This window comes from Protopterus annectens, chromosome 1.part1, assembly GCF_019279795.1.
Source record: "Protopterus annectens isolate FY-2018-M chromosome 1.part1, PAN1.0, whole genome shotgun sequence".
NCBI lineage: Eukaryota > Metazoa > Chordata > Ceratodontiformes > Protopteridae > Protopterus > Protopterus annectens.
Window position 1 is genome coordinate 569,500,933 of NC_056726.1, and position 21,170 is coordinate 569,522,102.

The 21,170-nt window shown below is 39.9% G+C and overlaps 1 protein-coding gene across 1 annotated transcript in view; it reads left to right on the top strand.

The window, feature by feature from the left end:
• The window catches only part of LOC122814881, a 1,525,389-nt gene extending 1,512,660 nt beyond the window's left edge, over positions 1–12,729 (top strand). The window contains exon 34 of the mRNA XM_044087155.1: positions 11,821–12,729. Within this exon, the coding sequence (XP_043943090.1) occupies positions 11,821–11,895 (75 nt within the window). The 3' untranslated portion in view covers positions 11,896–12,729. The remainder of the gene's footprint in view (positions 1–11,820) is intronic.
• Positions 12,730–21,170: the final 8,441 nt, after the last annotated feature.

Genomic DNA, 21,170 nt, shown 5'->3' on the forward strand with positions numbered 1-21,170 from the left:
GTGAGGGTATGATTAAACATGACACTTAGGTGAGGTGCCAGTTCATTTTGTAGTTCATGTAGTACACAGCCCGGGATGTCATCTGGCCCCATGGATGCTGTATTCTTAGCTTTGGAGAGTGCATCTTTTACCTGTTCGGCCATTATTACCAGAATTTGGCAATCTTCTGGTATTGAGATGGGCCATTTAGGGGGTGAGAGGTGGGTGAAGTTGGCACTGAATTGATCTGCCAGGATATTGGCAATATCCTTGGGATCAGTATATTTAATGCCATTCTGTTGTAGCTCAGAGCAGATCTGAGCATTGCCATTTAGATTCTTGACATAGTTATAAAATGCCTTATGGTTGTCTTTGGAATCTTTGGCAATTTTATTTTTGTAACTAGTTTTGGAGGATTTTACGAGGGATCTCAGCTTCTTACTGAAGCTGGTAAGGGAGTTTTTGGCATCCTGGGATTTTCCTCTTTTCTGCAACAGTTTCTTGCTTTTGTTGTAAAGTTTGTTTATGGCAGGGGACCACCAAATTGTTTTTGGAGGAGAGCATCTTGGTTCTATTTGGGATGGCACGATTCATGAATGAGTGGATGTGCTTGTACAGTGCCTTAGTGTAGGACTCAGCAGTCGAACTTTCAGTTCTCGTCTGCATGGGTGTCATGAAGTTTGTAACTTCTGACTTGATAGCATGAAGTTGGCGTTGGAGAAGTTTTTTATGGAGGTTTCCTTACTGGGAGGTGGTGGTGGGATGTGGATGTAAAGGGTGATTAGCTTATGGTCTGATCTGACCAACGAGGGGGTGATCATAGGTGTGTAGCATTGATTTCCCATGTTGGTAATGACCAGGTCTAGGATATTGGAGCCCCTGGTGAGACTATGGATTAGTTGATCCAGGGCATTGGAATTTATGAATTTCAAGAACCATTGGGCAAAGGTGTTGGTACACGAGTAGTTTTCCCAGTTAATGGCAGGGTAGTTGAAATCACCCAGTATTAGGGTGTTTGGTTGTATATTAATATTTTCCAGTATGTTTAGAAAGGTGTAGTTTAGATCTTGGGGCATGGTTGGGGATCTGTAGCAAGCTACAATTTGGATTGCCATCTTACCTAGTGTTAGTTGCATCTGGTGAATTTCAGACGCATTGTGTTGGGCAACTAACCTGGTGATGTGAATATCCTTGGTGAATATGGACACTCCTCCACCTTTAGTGTTTTGATCTTGGTTTGGTGGCCGAAAAGTGTGGTAAGAGTTGTAGCCTGGTATTGCAGGGGTGCTCTCTGGAGCCTTGAACCAGGTCTCAGCTACTGCACAGATATAGATCTTCTCCATTTTTAGGAGTGCCTCGAGAGAGTACATTTTGAGGTTTAGACTTCTAGCATTGAGTAGCATTACCTTCAGATTTTGCATGTTTGTACCTGTTACGGTGGTGGCTTTGTCCTTTGAACTTTGCCTAAAAAAGGCACTATAGGGGTGGCAAGAGCCTTTGCCAGTAACCTGAATCCCAGGGGTGACAGGTGCAGACCATCTCTGGCAAAGCATCATGGTCTGTCGATCAGGTCGTCCCAGGCAGACAGATACTGGATCCCCTTTGAATGACACCAGAAGCTTAGCCAATTGTTGAAGTCAATTATTTTGTCCTTATATTGTGGTATCATTCTGGGCAAAGGCAGGATGCTACTCATGGCTAGGGTCATACCTGCCTAGACCACATGATCTGAGAGCTCTTCCATGTCTCTTTTCATGTAGTCCAGGGAGGTACGTCTTAAGTGATGCACTCCAACATGGACAATGACAGAGTCATATTTGTACTTGTTGTAGAGTGACTTGAGTGCATGAGTTATGTGGCAGATCCTGGCACCCAACAGGCAGCTCACTGTAATTTTCGCCTTGTTCAGCCTGGTGAGAGGGACATCAGTGTGCCTGACTATAGAGTCACCTATGACTAAAGTGTTAGGTACGTTGTCTTGCCTTAGGGTCTGTTGCTGGGTGGCACACTGGTGTTGTGAGCTATGTGACACTTTGGTTGTGATTGGTGTTTGTTTGCGTTTCAGCTTCGGAGGTCTTTGTTGCTTGGGCAGGTTACAGTTAAGGGCCTCCACATATGTGGATTTAGTGTTGCTATGTGTGGGTGTTGGTGGTGTGAGTTTAGAAGGGCTATGTGTTGCTTGAGGTGTAGTGCGGGTTTTAACCTTCTCCTCTTGACTGTCTAGTACAATCTTGGATCGAGAGAGCTTTACTTCCAGTTTGGCTATGTAAGTGCATCTCTCACAGGTTGTAGTGTTGGGTGGTAGGAGGAGAGGGTTGTCTGTGTACATGAGGCGATTGCTGCATTGCCCCAGTATGCCCAGATTCACCAGGTGGACAGGAGAAATCAACGAAAGCTGACCCTTGGACATGCCTGGTTTGGTGCTTTTTTTTGAAAAGTACAGGAGCTGTTTTCCCTTACCTTAGCAAGGTACTTTGCAATTATAGGCTGTTTAGTGCCTATGATTAATTTATCCTTATTAATAAGGAGAGTTGAGTGCTTGTATCAGTTTAAGGCTTCCTAGTGCTTTCCAGCAGGTATTAGAGCAAATGTCCTAAACACTGCAGTGTGCACTAGAGAATTAGATGCGAAAGTAGGTAAGTTAAGTTTTACCTGTTTAAAAAGTTAATTTTTAGTGGAGAGTCACTATTTTTAAAACAGCAAGATAGATTGAAAGGGGCTGATCACTTTTGTATTCCAGTACTGTGGAATACAGTAGAATGGCCAATAAATTTAAATAGTTGAAGGGGAGTGATTTCACAAAATGATAATTTTGTGCTTACTCACACAAGCCATTGAAAGCAGAGAGGAAATGAGATATATGGTCAAATTAACATAAGAGGCAGGCAACTAGAAAGACAGCGGTATTTAAGAACACAACAGTGACAGGGTGGGGGAGGAGATTTCTCCCTGACTCACAAATGACAGAGCTGTAGGATCTTTTGAAGTTATAATATGCAGTTAAAAGCAGAACACAAGCAAAACACAAGGTAAAGAAAAGAAATCACAGCACTCAAAATATAAAAAGGCAATAAACTAATACAAAATACAACAAATAAAAAGCAAACCAACCTTTCCCTCACAGCAAAGTGTAGCAGAGTCTGGGTGAGCCTTTCCAATAAAGTGTGTGTGTGTGTGTGTGTGTGTGTGTGTGTGTGTGTGTGTGTGTGTGTGTGTGTGTGTGTGTGTGTGTGTGTGTGTGTGTGTGTGTGTGTGTGTGTGTGTGTGTGTGTGTGTGTGTGTGTGTGTGTGTGTGTGTGTGTGTGTTTATATACATGCTGGAGGGAGTAGATGCTCTGTACTGCCATTGATTTCTGTAAAATGTCTTGGATTCTTTGCATAACATTTATTTTCCTCATAATGTTTGCGGTTTCCAGGCAAGTCAATGAGCATACTCTCCAAAAAATGCACACTAATGTAAAGCCAGTTTTTCTAGCGAATGTGTAAGTACTTAAATGCAATAACTGTCTCTGATTTTGGTCATTTGTCTACTATTAATGTTGGCTTTCACCTTCTTTCTTAAAATATGCGGTTTAATCATATGTTTGGTGGGGAGATTTTACACTATATTCTGACAGAAGTGAGCTTATAAGCTAAGCTTCTGTGACTATAAAAGTTGTCAACGGGCCATAATTTTTTTCACTCTCCATCACAGTCAAACATCAACATTGTACAAAAGAAGTCACTGTCCTTGGTGGCTTGGACAGGGCATTTGTGTGATAGCAACTGATCATTGACAGATTGTCACACTTGAATAGTGTTCATATCTAATAGCAGTTACTAGAACAGAATCTTGGCCAGTTATGTTGTCTTAAAAACATGAGGGGTAACTAAAAAAGTAAGGCAAAGTGTGGTCAGTTAAGGTGTCTTAAAGTCATGAGAGGAAGATAAAACATAAGACAAAATGTGAAAAAGCAAGGAAAAGGTAATCTGCATGGATGGTGTGGTCCAGGATGAGTGGAAAACAGGGTCGAGCACTGGAGAGGTACACCACTGAGGCTAGCATGCAACAGGTGGGCCTTTGGACTCCTTTGTCGAGGGCTTCATTTTACCTAAAGCTGGTCTTGTTGACTGTGGATGTGGATGAGGAACAATGATCACAGATAAATTACATTAACCTGCTGTAATAGAGCTCCACCTATTTCCAATTAGCCCCACCTATTCAGTTGCTTCCTGCAGCCCCTCTTGATTTGAATTCAACAGCTGCCACTGCCTTATGGCATCATTTGCATAGTTCTGATGGACCTCCTTCAAAGGAGTATAATACAATGAAGACTCTGGTTTAGCTGGGATCTTTCTATTTATTGTTGGCTTTTTGAATTTCTATGTGATTTTTTTTTTTTTTTTTGCTTTGTCTTGATAGTAAATTGCAAAAAGGAGCGGATTGGAAGCAGTAGGGTGTATACAAAGGAAAATAATCAAGACCCAGGTAAGAATGAAATAAAGAACCTAAAATAAGCAGGCAAAATGGGTTACAAAATGCCCTGTAGTACACAACCCTGGAGAAAGTTCAACCAAAACAGCAAAAAGGTTCCACAGCAAATTACTGGAAATACACATATATAAAAGCATTTGCAAACATCCTTTGGCATTGCGTCATGGATGCTATGCATTTTACCCCAGAGGAGATAAATGTTTCAGTACATCTGGCTCTTGACATAAACAGCAGATTGATTCTTGAATCTATAATGATGCTTAGGTCTTTAGTAATACACTAATACTAAAAAGCTAGACTTCACAAGCTGTAGACATATTCGCACTCAGCACTTCATTATTAAGTGGAGAATGTAGCTATGTTCTGAAACACTCAGCCTATAAAAAGCCTAATGTGCATTCATATCAGACTAACATAATTTTCAGAACACCAGTGCTCAAAAATACAGCCCTAATCTGATTTATGCCTTTAGAAATATTCTTAACACTGTCTAGCTCAGTCATTAATGTTTGTATTGCATACAGTTTTAGATTCTTACATCACTATTTCCATTTCATCTCTCTCTGACTAATCATCCCTGTGCATAAACATACACATGTGCCATACTCTCAGTTTTCCAGAATAACTCTAAAATGCATACTTCTAAAACAGAGGCAAAATAAATTAACTATGTTGCTGTAATTTTGATTTGGTTCCCTTAAAGATGTCTTATCATTTTAGCAAATGTAATATATAATGACACACACATGTGCGCGCGCGCACACACACACACACACACACACACACACACACACACACACATATATGCATGCACACACAAAGACAAATAAAACTATGGTATTTTTACCTAGCAGAAAACACTGCAGTCTAACAGCACATTCCATCCTAATCTCCCATTAATTGTGCAAAGCCTGGGAAGATATGATCGACAGACCACAATGCTTTGCCAGAGATGGCCTGCATCTGTCTCACCTGGGCTTCAGGCTTCTGGCAAAGGCTCTTGCCTCCCCTATAGTGCATTTTATGGAAAAGTGATGAAGTTAAAACTATTGTACCAGTATAAAAATTTCAACAAAACACAAATTAAAGGTCATGCTGCTAAACACTTGAGTCCAAACATGAAACTGCACTCAATGCAAGCATTCCTAACCCTGGAAAATGCTGACATCTGTGGTTCAAAGCTGCGGAGAGCACCCCAGCCTTACCTGGTTACTTATCCTATCATATGTTCAGACCCCAAACTGTGGGCAGTAAAGCCAAAGGAGGTGGAGTTTCAATATATATTAAAGACATACCCACCTCCAGGCTGGTCAAACATTATGACACCCAGGAGACACTCCAGGTGCAGTTAACCATTGAGAAGACCCTTATTCAAATCATAGCTAGCTACTGGCCCCCATATCTGACTCAAGATCCCCGATTGGCTTATTTGGACCTGTTTCAATCTATCAAGATTCAACGCTTTACCCTGATCCTGGGTGACTTTTACTTCCCAAACATAGATTGGAAGAACTACTCATGCCAGAACACAAATACCCAGAGATTCCATGATTTTGTCAATGCAAATGCCTTGGAACAGCTAGTCGATACCCCCACAAGAGGTGATAATATCTTGTACTTGGTATTAACCAACTTGAGTGACCACTGCAGCATCCCTACAGTATCATCCTCCCTGGTAAGATCCAACCACAAAGTGGTCACTTTCAAAGTCACCATCTCCCCCAACCTCCTTCTGGCTAGAATCAGACATAAAAACTTTTCCAACGCTGATTACAGCCTCCTTAGGGATAGTATAAACAGCTTCACAACTCCCTCTCCCTCTGTAGGAACTGGTAACTATATCCAAAACTACACCAAAGCACTATACAAGCATTTATATAGATGCATGGAATCAGGAATACCCAACAGGACTAAATCATCCTCCACAAGGAAGAGTAAACCTGTCTGGTGGACATCTGGAATAAATAAACTCTATAACAAAAGGAAAAAATTGCTGTCCAAGACCAAGAAGGAGCAGGTGCCAAATTGGATGCAATGTCTTCTTATCCTGAACAAGCAAATAAAAGCACTAATGAAATTCTCCAAAGCAAACTTCAAGTCCAAATTGGCCACATCTACTAGAGACAATCATAAGGCCTTCTTCACATATATCCACAGCCTCAAAGGAAGCACCCAGATCTGTTCAGAACTGGTGGTCAAGGACACCACACATACAAATGCTGTAGATATAGCAAACTTGTTATCTGACAGATTCACCGAAAACTTTACCCCTCTGTCCCCCCCATCAGTAAATCAGGATATCCCCAATACCTGCCCTCTTCCCCTTATATCTAAGGAACAAGTTATTACTGCTCTCTCAAAGGCAAAGAATACAGCCTCCATGAGATGCGATAACATCCCAGGCTGCATCCTACATGAACTCAAGCAGGAACTTGCAGCACCATTAGGCACCCTATTCAACCAAAGCCTGAGTATTGGCTTCATCCCAGCTGAGTGGAAGACAGCCACTGTGATCCCTTTGCACAAAGGTGGAGCATCCACCGATCCAGAAATTTAATGACCCATCAGCTTAACAAGCCTGATCTGCAAGGCCATGGAATGGATTATCATGGACTTCATTAACAAGGACATTGGCAACCTCCAAACACTTGATCCCACACAGTTTGGCTTTGTCAAGGGGAGGTCATGTCTGCTAAATTTGGTCAACTTCTTTGAGACAGTCTCCAAAGCCATGGGCGAAGGGAAGATGGTGCACACCGCCTGCCTTGACCTGGCTAAAGCCTTTGACACTATTCTCCACTCAAGCATAATAGCTAAACTCTCTCAAGTAGGCTTCAATCCATATGTTACCAGATAGATAGCAAACTGGCTAACTGATAGAACCCACATAGTCAAAATAGGGGAAGCCACCTCAAGCAGTAGATCCATAAAAAGTGGCATACCCCAGGGTTCGATCTTGGGGCCTCTATTATTTGGGATATACTTTTCTGAGATGCGGGCCAAAACCAGTGGGCTATGGCTGACCAAGTTTGCAGAGGACTGCAAGCTGGGTGCTGTCATCAATTCCCCTAGTGATGCGGGCATCCTCCAAGAGGGTCTCACTCAGACAAATGACTGGTGCCAGAAACATGGCTTCAAGCTGAATACTAAAAAATGAATCATCATGCCCTTTGGGGAAAGTGATGTCCCCACAAATTATCACATTAATAAAAATGTCTTAAGCACGCAATCAGTTGTGAGGTATTTGGGCACCAAGGTTGACAGCAACCTGAATTTTGACCATCATGTTGCTTCCATTGTAAGGAAAGCCTTCTACCTAGCCCACCTCATAAGTAAGGGTATCTCATCCAGGGACAAGGAGGTCATAACATCCCTGTATTCTTCCCTTATAAGGCCCATTATTGAGTACAACGCCCTTTTTGGCATGTACCTTGCAAAGCACATGCAGCAGCTGGAGAGACCACGGAAGCTCCTCACCAGGAGAATCCAGGGCATCAAACATCTACCATACACAGGCTAAAAGCCCTATCCCTCTACTCAGTTTCATACAGACTCCTCAGAGGTGACATCTGTCTGGCATACTAGGCAATCACAGACCCCACCTTGATGGGACTGCTGCATATCCACAAGTCAAGCTTCACTCAAGTAACCCATATGCATGGCCTTAACCTGTTCTGTGACATCAACAAGATTTATTGGCGGGACAGATTTGTGTCCCAGAGACTCCCCCATATATGGAATAGACTTCCTCTCCACTTCAAGCATAGTACCTCTTTACCCCTTTTTAAGCACAACCTGGATAACTGGATGGGAAACATAAAATATACCCCAGGGATTCCACCCGTGTCCCTGCTGGGCATGGGGCATCAGGTGCTGATTTGTCTAAATATGGGCTAAATTCTTGGCTAAGTTTATAAGGGCCTCAGGGCCAATAGCCAAGTAATCGCCTATGATCCTATGATTGTCCTCATTATTCTACTGTAAAGAGGTAAGAAGGAATTATAGTCCACTTAGCTCACCACTGCCAGATCAGGCACAGATTACAAATAATGGACTCCCCACTGTAACCTCCTTAACATTGCAGAATGACCCAGTCTGCAACAGAGCATGCCCAGCACAAGGTCATCTGCAGTGACCTTATCAATATCGTAACTAGGTACATATACATATAATCCTATATATTGCAAAATAGCCTACAGCCCCATGTATCATGCATTGGAAAAAGAAAGTAAAAAATTGCGGTACAGTCTGTATAATAAATTCACATTGCTCATGGAACACATACCCTGTCCCCATGTCTAATCTGAAATCTTTATTCATTTTCAAAGCAAAGTTAAAAAAAACTACATTTAAACTCAGATTATTTCAGTACCATATTTAAAAATCAGCATCTGACGACATTATACAGAGTTTCAGTAAAAACTATTTTCACACACTACAGCTTAGATTTAAAATATATAGCCTGCCCTCTATAGAAACTGAATAGATCAACCTTAACTAAGGACAGCAAGTATTTATCTTCTCAACCTTTCCCGTCTTATATGACCATACGGTTTACCTTGACTTTTCAAGAATGGTATGTGCGATTATGCATTTGCACAACTCTTCAGAGCGAATTATGGAACACTTCAGAGGACAAATGTCGAAAATGGTTTGACGGAAAAACATTTTCGACATCTGTCCATGTGTTTGAATGGCATAGTGCATTCGCAGTATAGCCTTTCGAACCTCTGTGAGTCGGCGCTGCATTTTTTTGCTGTTGCCCTTTAAATGTAATGCACATTGGACAATGGACACACGACCTAATGAAGGTAAACTGACCATATTTCTAGGTTTTCAACCTGATGGTCAGAAAAAACTGCAGGTTAAACCAATTAAAGAGGTAACTTTGTCTTTTGATAACTGTGTTATTACATTTCATTACAAATGTTGGATTTGTTTTTATATTTCGTCATGCTAATATTTAACAGTATGTTCACCCTTTGTTTTTTACTGCAAATAGAATTCAAGTTTCCCAGCATGACTGCCTACAAAATGGAAAAAAAATACCTTACTTGGATTCATGCAGTTGTCACAGATGTACATAAAATGCAAATTACTTCATGTACCAGCAGTGCTATATCTTTTGTACTATGCAATTGACTTTCTACTGATATCAAACACTGTTCTCATTATAAATGTTTGGTTAAAAAAAGTTTCTTTTAACAGCAAAAAAAAAAGAAATGATTGGTATACAACACAAGTGGTTAGAATGCGTCTTTATACACATCAGCATAAAGAATGGTAAAAATCTGAAGTGACGGCAGTCTCATGTATGAAGTCATTTATAATATTGCAATAGCCCCAGGAAGTTTAATACTGAAGCATGCTAAAATTATTTTTGGTTTAATCACAGAGCTCAAGGACTCATGGTTGAATATTGGTAAAATGCAGTACGTTTGCCTTATGTATATTTTCTTCACCTATTAAATATTGAGGTTTTGCTACTTACTGGAAGAGGTCACACTTTCTATTCCGGTTTGTGTTTGCAACATACAATAGGCCTAAAAACAATTCTCAGTCAAAGTAAAAGCAACAAGTAAATGGCATCACAGGGCCTATAATAACATAAGTGAGTCGAGTCACCCAAGTTGTATAGCAGTAGTAACACTGATACACTCATGTACTGGAAGTAGACTATGTGCGGAAGTTGAACATGCTGTTCCCAGAGAAGAAACATGCTGCAAGAAAGAAGGAGATATTTAGTACAATTTTAAGTTATTTTATAACAGGAAGCGGTTTTAAACCAAAAAAATTGAGAACTTTTGTGTGTGTTCTGCCTTATATTCTGTTACAAATGAATATCAGGATGCCTAAATAAGCATTTTTTAATGTATTAGTTAATTAATGTAGCCTAATATGGTACTAAAATAGAATTAATATGTAAATTAGCTGTTTGGCTGCAATGCAATTAGCAAAATAAACAAAAAACATTTAGAATTAATCCATATTCTGAATTAAAGTGGCTTTTCTGGAGGTAATTTTGATATACATACAGTGTCTGTTGAACTTTATGTATTTGTAGCACACTCCTACCTAATGAAATACATTGTCCTCACAGTTATTTGCTGAGTGTGGAAAACAAATCTTTACAACTTACAAGGCCAGTGAAATAAGAGAGTTTTCCTGAATGATTTTATTTTTATTTTTATGTCCTGAATGATTACTGGGAAAAGGATACAGTTTATATTGTATCTTATAACATTTCTGCTCATGAATAATGGACACTTCATTTCCTACAACAGAAAGAAAAACTAGGGCAATTCCAGTTCAACAGCAAAGAGTTTGATTAAAAGAAGTGTAAAATTAGTGCATGATCCCGTTTCCAATCAGCATTGGTACATTTTCTGTTCAAATTATTCATTTCCTGAACTCTTCCTGTGTTATCTATATCCCCTTTGTTTTTGTTGTTGTTGTTAGTCTTTCGGCTTTTAGGTTAGGGGTTGCCACAGCGGAACTCCAGTCCACTAATGATTGGCAGTTGGATTTTATGGTGTCGAGTTGCCAGCTCGACGCCCAACCTTCAACGAAGGCACGCCCATTCAAAGCATGTCTTTCGAACGCCCAACATCTATATCCCCTTTGCATGTTATCAATACACATCATTTAAGGAGAAAGTGGGCGCTGTAACAGTGTAAAGTTGCACTGAGTAAGCATAACAAAGCTTTGACTGCCAGAAAAGGTGATAGAAATATAAAAATAAAATCAGTGTATTGAATGAGAAAACTAGTAGACTGAAAAGTCCAAGCTATCAGAATCTTATCTGTTGATGTGTTTATGGCAGCAGCATTATGTTCTCAGTCTGTGAATTCCACAAAGAAACCCTCACCTGAAATATAATGTTCTAACACGAGGATCGCTTGTGTAGGAAGAAAGAATATAAAACACTGAGGGTTAAATTAAAATAGCTAGGAACAGAGGGGCTGACATATCAGTCCATGGAGTTTTATTTTTGTCAAAAACTCTATAAAGGTTTAGATGAAACACAGAAATCACTAACAACATGTTCCTTGTTTAGATTTTTAAGATATATTCTGGATATGTCTTATGTTTTGAGACATTAAAATGCAATCCTATAATGAATGTTGTTTCAGCTAAGACTGAAATAAACATGACAACAACCTCTATAGTTTATGCTCTATACATGCTAAAACAAGAAACATGGAAATTATTGATTATTTAGGAATCATTTTATTTAAATGTTATCTTCTGCTCATGGGCACATAATATGCAGCATAAATTAAAAGCATGAGAAATATTTTGTAAGTGATCTTTGTGCATGCTTACATATTAAACCATTTTATTTTTTCATCCCATTTTCTCTGCAGCAACAATATCTATTCTGTTATCATTTAGCATCAGATTTTCTGGACCTTTTTGACACATACGGAAACTTCCAGTAGAAGATGAATGTAGATTCACAAGGACTTCTTAAAAGTGGGGAACTGCATTTTAAATAAAAATAATCAAGGACAATAAAATATCGTTCCATTTTCAGACCTGTGCAAGAGTATTTAATAAATAAAATCAGCCCTATACTAAAGTATAGGAAGAGAAATACAGAGAGTACTTATCATTGGTCATGGTGTGTTGTCGTGTGTTTCTACAAATTAGATATAATATTGATATCAACATAATGTGCAGAAAAACTGTGAATAGAAATGTAATCCTGTTTGGGTATTCCATAAGTTTGCACATGAAATTATAAAGAAAATTATGACCAAATTGCATACTGATGGTTGTACTACAAAACTAGGAATCTAGATATATAAAGCTGCACAGCAAATTGTATATGCAAATAATGAGTTTGACTGATCCATTGAACTGCATTTCCAGGACAGAAAAATAATATTGGCAGAATTACTTTATGGACAATGCAATGAACTATTGTCCCTTTTTCAACTGCATACACAGGAGGAACCATTCTATCAAAACTCATCTTGAAAGCAGTATTACATAATATGTAAGATATGATATGTGTTTAGAATTACATGAGAGGTGATGTAACTCTTGTGATTTTTTAAAAATTCTTAACAATGAATATTATTAAAAGTTAAGTAATTCACTTGTGTGCCGAAGAAGAGCCCATGAAGTAACATTTTATATTTTTTTGTTAGTTGTGTATAGTAGCAAGCACTGTATCACAAATTATTTATGCTTACTGATGCTTTTTGTTTGCTATCCCCGATATTACCTGTACATACCCTACATTAAAGGAATCTTATTTGCCAACCTGATTGAAGTATGCAGATGACAAGTGAAACAAAAATGTCAAAAATCCAGATTATTCCTATTATGTGATTACTGTGGACAGAATCGCAGAATGGATCTCAAAGTAATTCATTCTTATGGCTACTCATCAGATTAACTTCTCATGAGCTACATTTAACAGTTTGAATGACTGTGACTGTTTTTGTATATACTGTAAGTTAGCACATACCTTGTTTAAATAGTAATAACAGCATGTACATAAAGCTAGTCTAACATTATAAATGTATTAAACAAGGATTTTGCATGTACTATGTATCTTATAATTCATTGTCATTATTTTGTTGATACTATACATGGTTCAACAATTATTCCTGTTGTCTCACTTCCATAGTTTGGTATCAGTTTATCAGCACAGAAATTATGGCTTTGTTAGTGACTAATTTTGTCAGAGTACTGCGGTGGTGCAGTGGTAGCGTTGTCGCCTCACAGCAAGAGGTTATCCTGTTCGATTCTCGGCTGGAACGCCTTCTGTGTGGAGTCTGCATGTCCTCCCCATGGTCGCGTGGCATTCGAAAGACATGCGTGAATGGGCATGCCTTCATTGAAGGTTGGGCATTGGGCTGGCACCTCGGCACCATAAAAATCTACTGCCAATCATTAGCAGACAGAATTCTGCTGTGGCGACCCCTAACCGGGAAAAGCCAAAAGAAAAACAACAAAATGTTATAAAAACATTTCCAGCCATACTAACTTTTCCTAACACTGCAGACATAATGCATTTTAAACTATGGTCAATAAATTTTCTAAATTAATCAGCAGAAACTACTAGAGCTGAGGAATTAACAGACTACAAAACATTTTAAGACATTGATCCAGACACTGGTACTAAGCATATAACTATTTGTCCAGACCCCTCCTTTGAAATAACCACACAATTTATGCAATGATGACCAGTTTATTTATTGTAGAAGATATTAAACAGTCAGACACAAATGTTTCATAACCATACAACAGATTACTAAGCATAGTGTCAACATCTCACTATAACTTATCGTCCATTGAAGGAGAGCGAACTTGCTCTGCTCACTTCAACTCAGATAAACTTACAAATTAAGCATTAAGAAGCCACATACCCTGTTCACTTCTTAAGCACTAATTCAATAACCACTCAATCACAATTAAATGTAAGAAAATAAAAGAAAATCAACAATAATGAGGGAGGGAACAGAAGCGGGGTTAGAGCGAACCTGTCTCCTCCTCCAGCAGAATGACACCCTAACTGCCCATCCTTATGTTCACCCTCCAAACAGGGTTGGGAAGGAGGGAATAGCAAATTCCACACCAACATAACTGACTCTTACAATGTCTGCTATTAAATAGGGTTAACAAACCCTTCTCCTTAACCTACCGCACTTCCTCCCTCTCAGCCTTTCCTCTCCCTCCTTTAAATATTTTGACCCTTTCATGATCTCCCTCTTTTATACTAACCTCTACCCAACTAGCCTGCCAGCTCATAATTCCTCTACCTCAAATGACCCTTTACGCCACCAAAGGTGCCTCTGGACAAATTAGTCTGCATGCAAACTTCATATCTACATGCATCTGACATATTTTCTTAGTTTCCATTTAAAACAATGTAGAAACATATATAATCTATTTACTTCTAATACATTCATATAGTTAGGCAGCATATGAGTGCTCATTTCCTTGCAAACTTTTTAGTAAATATCACCACAAAGCAGGGAACTGCATTTTGCTTTTCTGTGTGGCAATTCTGAAATTTGCAATATAACTTGGAGGCACTTGAGACAGTCCCTGAAATGAATTTGGGGAAGGCATGCCTCTACTGAAAATCATGTGAAGTGTGCTCACAATGAGATTGCAGCACACCTTTGATAAATTCAAATTCATTTAATTCATATTTGACTAATCACTTGTTACCTGTTTCACTGTAGCTCTTCAGATTCATAGCAGAATGATGAATCACAGTTCTAAACTCTCATCATACAAGATAACTGAATACCAGAAATACTTTTGCCTCAAGTAAATATGTAAAAGCTAAGCAGGTCATATCTTTGGTTTAAAACATATAAGCAGCACTGAGGAAAGAATAATGCCTGACAAGGTGGGCATTACGAGTAAGTAATGGGCCAAGTATCATTCCTCTATAACACACCCACACACACGCGCACACACACACACACACACACACACACACACACACACACACACACACACACACACACACACACACAGTCACACTAGAGGGCATTATTGAACTTATAGACAGTTAAACTGTGTATATATATATATATATATATATATATATATATATATATATATATATATATACGGGTTTATGTTGTATATATATATATATATATATACGGGTTTATGTTGTTTGGTCGAAAACACATTTGGTCGAAACTGACTTCACTAAGCACACTTAACTGAAAGCTCGCATCACTGAAAACTCATTTGGTTGAAATGCATTTCGTCAAAAGTAATATATGGACTTTTCCCCACTGTAGTGCGATCCTGGAGTTACAATATAAAGTAGGGGGGTACACAGCCCCACACTGGGGAGTGTGGGGTGCTTAACACTCCACAAACTTTGAGTTTATATTGTATTGTGGAAAGAGTTGTTTATTGCACTGGTTAATATACATGTCTATGGTTTAAAACATTTAAAATATGTGGGGGGCTATACCCCTACACCTCCTAATGTGGGGGGCTGTGCCCCCCACTCCCGTACTTTATATTGTAACTCCAGGATTACACTACAGTGGGGAAAAGGCCATATATTACTTTTGATTAAATGAGTTTTAACCAAATGAGTTTTCAGTGAAGTGAGCTTTCAGTCAAGTGTGCTTAGTGAAGTCACTTTCGACCAAATGTGTTTTCTATGAAACAACATAGACCTATATATATATATATATATATATATATATATATATATATATATATATATATGTATGTATATATATATATGTAATTATGTATTTTTTTAGATGTAAAGTAGTTCCTCCTATTGTTTCCAAGTTGCTGTAGGATCTTAGGGTCATGAAGCCCTGAAGCCCTTACAAGCCTAGCCAATAATTTAGCCCATGTTCCAACAAGTCAGCACCCTATGCCACTGTCCCACAGGGACACAGGTGGAATCCCAGGGGTGTATTCCTGTTCTCCATCCAGTTATTCAGGTTGCCCTTAAAAAGGTTTAATGAGGTACTCTACTTTATGTGGAGAGGGAGTCTATTCCACAGAAGGGGGAGTCTCTGGGACACAAATCTGTCCCACCAACAAGTCCTATTGATGTCACTGTCCAGTTTGGGGTCACGCATGGGGGTTACTCAAGTAGAGCTTGACTTGCAGATATGCAGCAGTCCCATCAGGGTGGGGTCTGAGATTGCTTTGTATGCCAAACAGAGGTCACCTCTGAAGAGTCTATAGGAGACTGAGCAGAGGCAGAGGGCTTTTAGCCTATCTGTGTGGGGTAGATGTTTGAGGGCCTGGATTCTCCAGGTGAGGAACCTCTGTGGTCTCTCCAGCTGCTGCATGTGATTGTGAGGTACATGTCGAAAGGGGCATTGTAATCAATAATGGGTTTTATAAGAGAAGAATACAGTGATGTTATAACCACCTTATACCTGGATGAGATGCCCTTACAAATGAGGTGGGCCATGTAGAAAGCTTTCCATACAATAGAGGCAATATGGTGGTCAAATGTCAGTTTGCTATAAACCTGGGTGCCTAACTTTCTCACAACTGATTGCATGCTTAGTACCTTATTATCAATGTGATAATTTGTGGGGATGCCATGCTCCTCAAAAGGAATAATGATGCATTTTTTGGCATTCAGTTTGAGGTCATGTTTCTGGCACCAGTCATTTGTTTGGGTGAGACCCTCTTGGAGAATGTCAACATCACTAGGGGAATTGACGATAATAATACCCAGCTTGCAGTCATCTGCAAACTTGGTCAGCCACAACCCACCAGATTTGGCCTGCACCTCCGAGAAGTATATAGTAAACAGCAGAGGCCCCAAGACCGATCCTCAGGTTACACTGCTTGTTACAAGTCTACTACTTGAGGTGGCTTCCCCTATTTTGACTATGTGGATTCTATCAGTGTGCCAGTTTGCTACCCATCTAGTAACATATGGATTGATGCCTAGTTGAGAGAATTTATCTATTATACCTGAGTGCGGAACAGTATCAAAGACTTTGGCCAAGTCAAGGTATGTGGTGTGCACCATCTTCCCCTTGTCTATGGCCTTGATGACTGTCTCAAAGAAGTTGACCAAATTTAACAGGTATTACCTCCCCTTAACAAAACCAAACTGTGTGGGATCAAGTGTCTGGAGGTTGCCAATGTCCTTGTTAATAAGGTCCATGATAATCCGCTCTGTGGCCTTGCAGATCAGGCTAGTTAGACTGATGGGTCTACAATTTCTTGGATCAGTGGATGCACCACCTTTGTGCAAAGGGATGACAGTAGCTGTCCTCCACTCAGCTGGGATGAAGCTGATACTCAGGCTTTGGTTGAATAAGGTGCCGAATGGTAATGCAAGTTCCTGTCTGAGTTCATGTAGGATGCAGCCTGAGATGTTATCATGTCCCATGGAGGCTGTATTATTTGCCTTTGTGAGGGCAGTGATGACTTACGTCCTAAAGGTAAGGGGAGGGGGACAGGTACTAGGGATGTCCTGCTTTACTGATGGGGGGACAGGATTGAAGTTTTCACTGAACCTGTCTGCCAGCAGGTTGGCTATATCTGCAGTGTTTGTGTATGTGGTGTCCTTGACCACCAGTTCTGAGCAGATCTGGGTGCTTCCCTTGAGATTGCTGACATATGAGAAGAAGGCCTTATGATTGTCTTTAGTAGATGTGGCCAGTCTGGACTCAAAGTTTTCTTTGGAGAATTTCACTAGTGCTCTTATTTGCTTGTACAGACTAAGGAGAGATTGCTTCCAATTACGCGCCTGCTCCTTCTTTGTCCTGGACAGCATTTTCTTCCTTTTATTATAGAGTTTATTTATTGTAGCTGTCCACCTGACAGGTTTACTCTTCCTTGAGGAGGAGGATTTTGTCCTGTCTGGTATTCCTGATTCCATGCAGCTACATAAATGTTCATATAGTACTTTGCTGTAGGTATGGACATATGTGCCAGTTCCTATGGATGGGGAGGGGGCTGTAAAGCTGTGTATACCTTCCCACAGGAGGTTGTAATCTTTTGTTTGACCTTAGCTGGGGGTGGGGGGTCAGGGGAGATGCTGACTTCAAAAGTGACTGCTTTGTGGTTGGATCTTACCAGGGATGATGACACTGTAGGGATGCTGCAGTGATTACATGTTGGTTAATACCAAGTCCAAAATATTTTCACCTCTTGTGGGGGTGTCAACCAACTGGTCCAAGGCATTTGCATTGGCAAAAATCAAGGAATCGCTGGACATTTGTGTTTTGGCATGAGTATTTCTTCCAATCTATGGTTGGATAGTTAAAGTCACCCAGGATAAGGGTAAAGGGTTGAGTCGTGATGGATTTGAAGCGGTCCAGATGGGTAGAGTGGGCATCTTGAGTCAGAGTTGGAGGCCTATAGCTAGCTATGATTTGAATAGGAGTCTTGTCAGTTGTTAATTGTACCTGGAGTGTTTCCTGTACATCATACTGTCTGACCAGCCTAAAGGTGTATATGTCTTTTACATATATTGCAACTCCACCTCCTTTTGTTTTGCTGCTCACAGTTTGGGGTCTGAATGAATGATAGGTTGAGTAACCTGGTATGGCTGGGGCACTCTCCACATCTTTAAACAAGGTGTCTGTGATTGGACAATTGGCAGCTTCTTCCAGGGTTATGAATGCTTGCAATGAGTGCAGTTTCATGTTTAGACTCCTAGCATGACATTTAATTTATGTTTTGATGAAATTTTCATGTTGGTAGTTTTCACCTCCTGGTATTGACTAAAAAAGGCACTATGGGGGAAGTAAGAGCCTTTGACAGGAGCCTGAAGCCAAAGGGAGACAGATGCAAGCCATATTTGGCAAAGCGGCGTAGTTTGTCAAACATGTCATCCCAGGCTGTCAAATACTAGATCCCCTTAGAATGACACCAGAAGCAGCCAATTGTTAAAGTCAATCATTTTCTGTTTGTATTGAGGCATCATTCTGGGTGATGGTAGAATGCTGCTTAAGACTAGGAACATACTTGCCTGGGACGCATTGTCAGCGAGCTCGATTATGTCTCTCTTCATATAGTCCAGGGAGGTACTTCTTAAGTCATTCACGCCAACATGGACTATGGCAGAGTCATAACAGTATCTGTTGAGAGACTTGAGTGCATGAGTGATATGGCGGATTCTGGCACCCAATAAACAACTCACAGTGACTTTCTCCTTATCCAGCCTGGTGAGGGGCACATCTGTGTGTCTCATAATGGACCCTCCTATGATTAATATGTTGGGTTTATATTTAGGCCTTAGTGGCTGAGAGACTCAGGTGTGCAGATTATGTGTTGTGTGGTGTGGTGGGCAGTGGAGTTTGTGTGCGTTTATGCCTTGGAGGTCTCTTTTGTTTGGGTATGCTTTTGTTGAGGACCTTGCATATGTGCGGGTGTGTTGTGTAGGTGTGGGTGGTGTTTGAGGTGTGGTGTTCATGTTGGTGTCCTTCTCAGTGCCAGATATACTAGTTTGTGGGGGAGAGAGCAATGACACTAGGTGGTTGATGTAATTGCATCTCTCACAAATTGTGTTCCTAGGTGATAGTAGTAGAGGGAAAAATTGTAGCTGGAATACCTCAGAAAGGGTTAAAAACCATGTAGCTGAAGCTCTGGATGCAGCACACCTGTATCTAGACTATGCTACTCAGTTTTAATGTTAAGAACACAATGAAGCACAGATTAATCACTTATAGTCAAAAGAACATAACTCACAGTTGATATGTGTGTGCTTTGGAGGAAGTATTTTACATCCAATATTTAAGCTATATAAGTATTCAATAATGTCTACATTTACACACCAGACATGCACAGACGCGCACACACACACATTTTTATGTATATACAGACAGATGCAGAGGCAGAGAGATACACCCGGGGATTCATTAACAGCTGAAGCTAATACAATTGATCTTGTTAATGCAACGAGCAGTATTGCTAATCCAAAATGCAAGAAGCCAATTATGTCAGTTACATGCATGTTGTGAAGGGTAGGAAGTGAGGCACATAAAATATATTTCATTAGTGAATGCACTCTTCAAGGATATACCACAGAAGCACAAGTGTTAGGTGGAACAGCAAATAACTTGTTAAGATGGATAAACTGGAACAGCTGTGGAAATCCTAACAGGTGCATGAGAGTTGAGGGACATGTTATACCTGGACTATGATTATACCTGTACTATGATGGACATCTTGTCAGAAAACATACACATGAAGGAAGTTCTTTAGCAAATAGTAAACATATCTTCTTCGCAAGCTAAGATTGTGTATATGAAATTAATTGAAAAATTTAGACACATTGCTGGATTCCACCACATACTTAACTCAAACAACATTCTGTAGACTTGCACACTAGCTGTTGACAGCACAGAAGTTGTATCTCACTTATCTGTAATCACACATTTGAGGAGTGTGACACCTGTATGGAGGAATGGTCAATGTGGTTTGTGAAAAGATACCAACAATGTGTAGATCACACTGAATGCATTGCACTAATAATTCAAATATGCCATCATGAATGAGTACATTCAACCCTCAAGCCTGTCATACTTAGAATAATTACTGTGTCGCCACAATGCTGTCATGTCAGTGTTGCTGGTGCTCAGCAGGGATAGGCATGTAGTGCAATGAGTATGATATGAATGCATCTGAAGGCAACATCTGATCAGTTTTTGCCATAGGGCATAAATCAGCAGGTACTATTAACTAAGTATGGTAACAGTGCTGGTTGATGACAAGCATCATGCAAATTATATATATAGATATTTTCATTAATGGTCCATTTCTAGCCATGTGTGTGGTGTATGAATTGAATTTTTGACTAGATTAAAGGTGTAAAATGGGGGTGATAGGACAATAGTGAAAATGGGGGGCAAGCGGAGAGTAAGACACTGGAAGAATAATTAAGGAGTAAGCAGGGTGGCAGTGACAGAGAACCATAACCATCCATTTTTTCACATGCTAACACAGTATCTATAAAAACAATTTGGGAAATTTTGATAATCAAATCATAAAGCACTTGTGACAACAACTTAATAATGTTGTTAGACCAATTGGACCAAATCAAGTGTGTAATACACACACACACACACACACACACACACACACACACACACATATATGCAAAGTGGAGAGTATGGGTGTAATTTCTTGGGGACACAGGTGACCATTTCATTGTTTTTAAATAGACTGGATGTTGGAGTCAGTATTCAAGTATAAAAGGTGTAGGCATGTAGGTAAGGGTAGTTAGCAG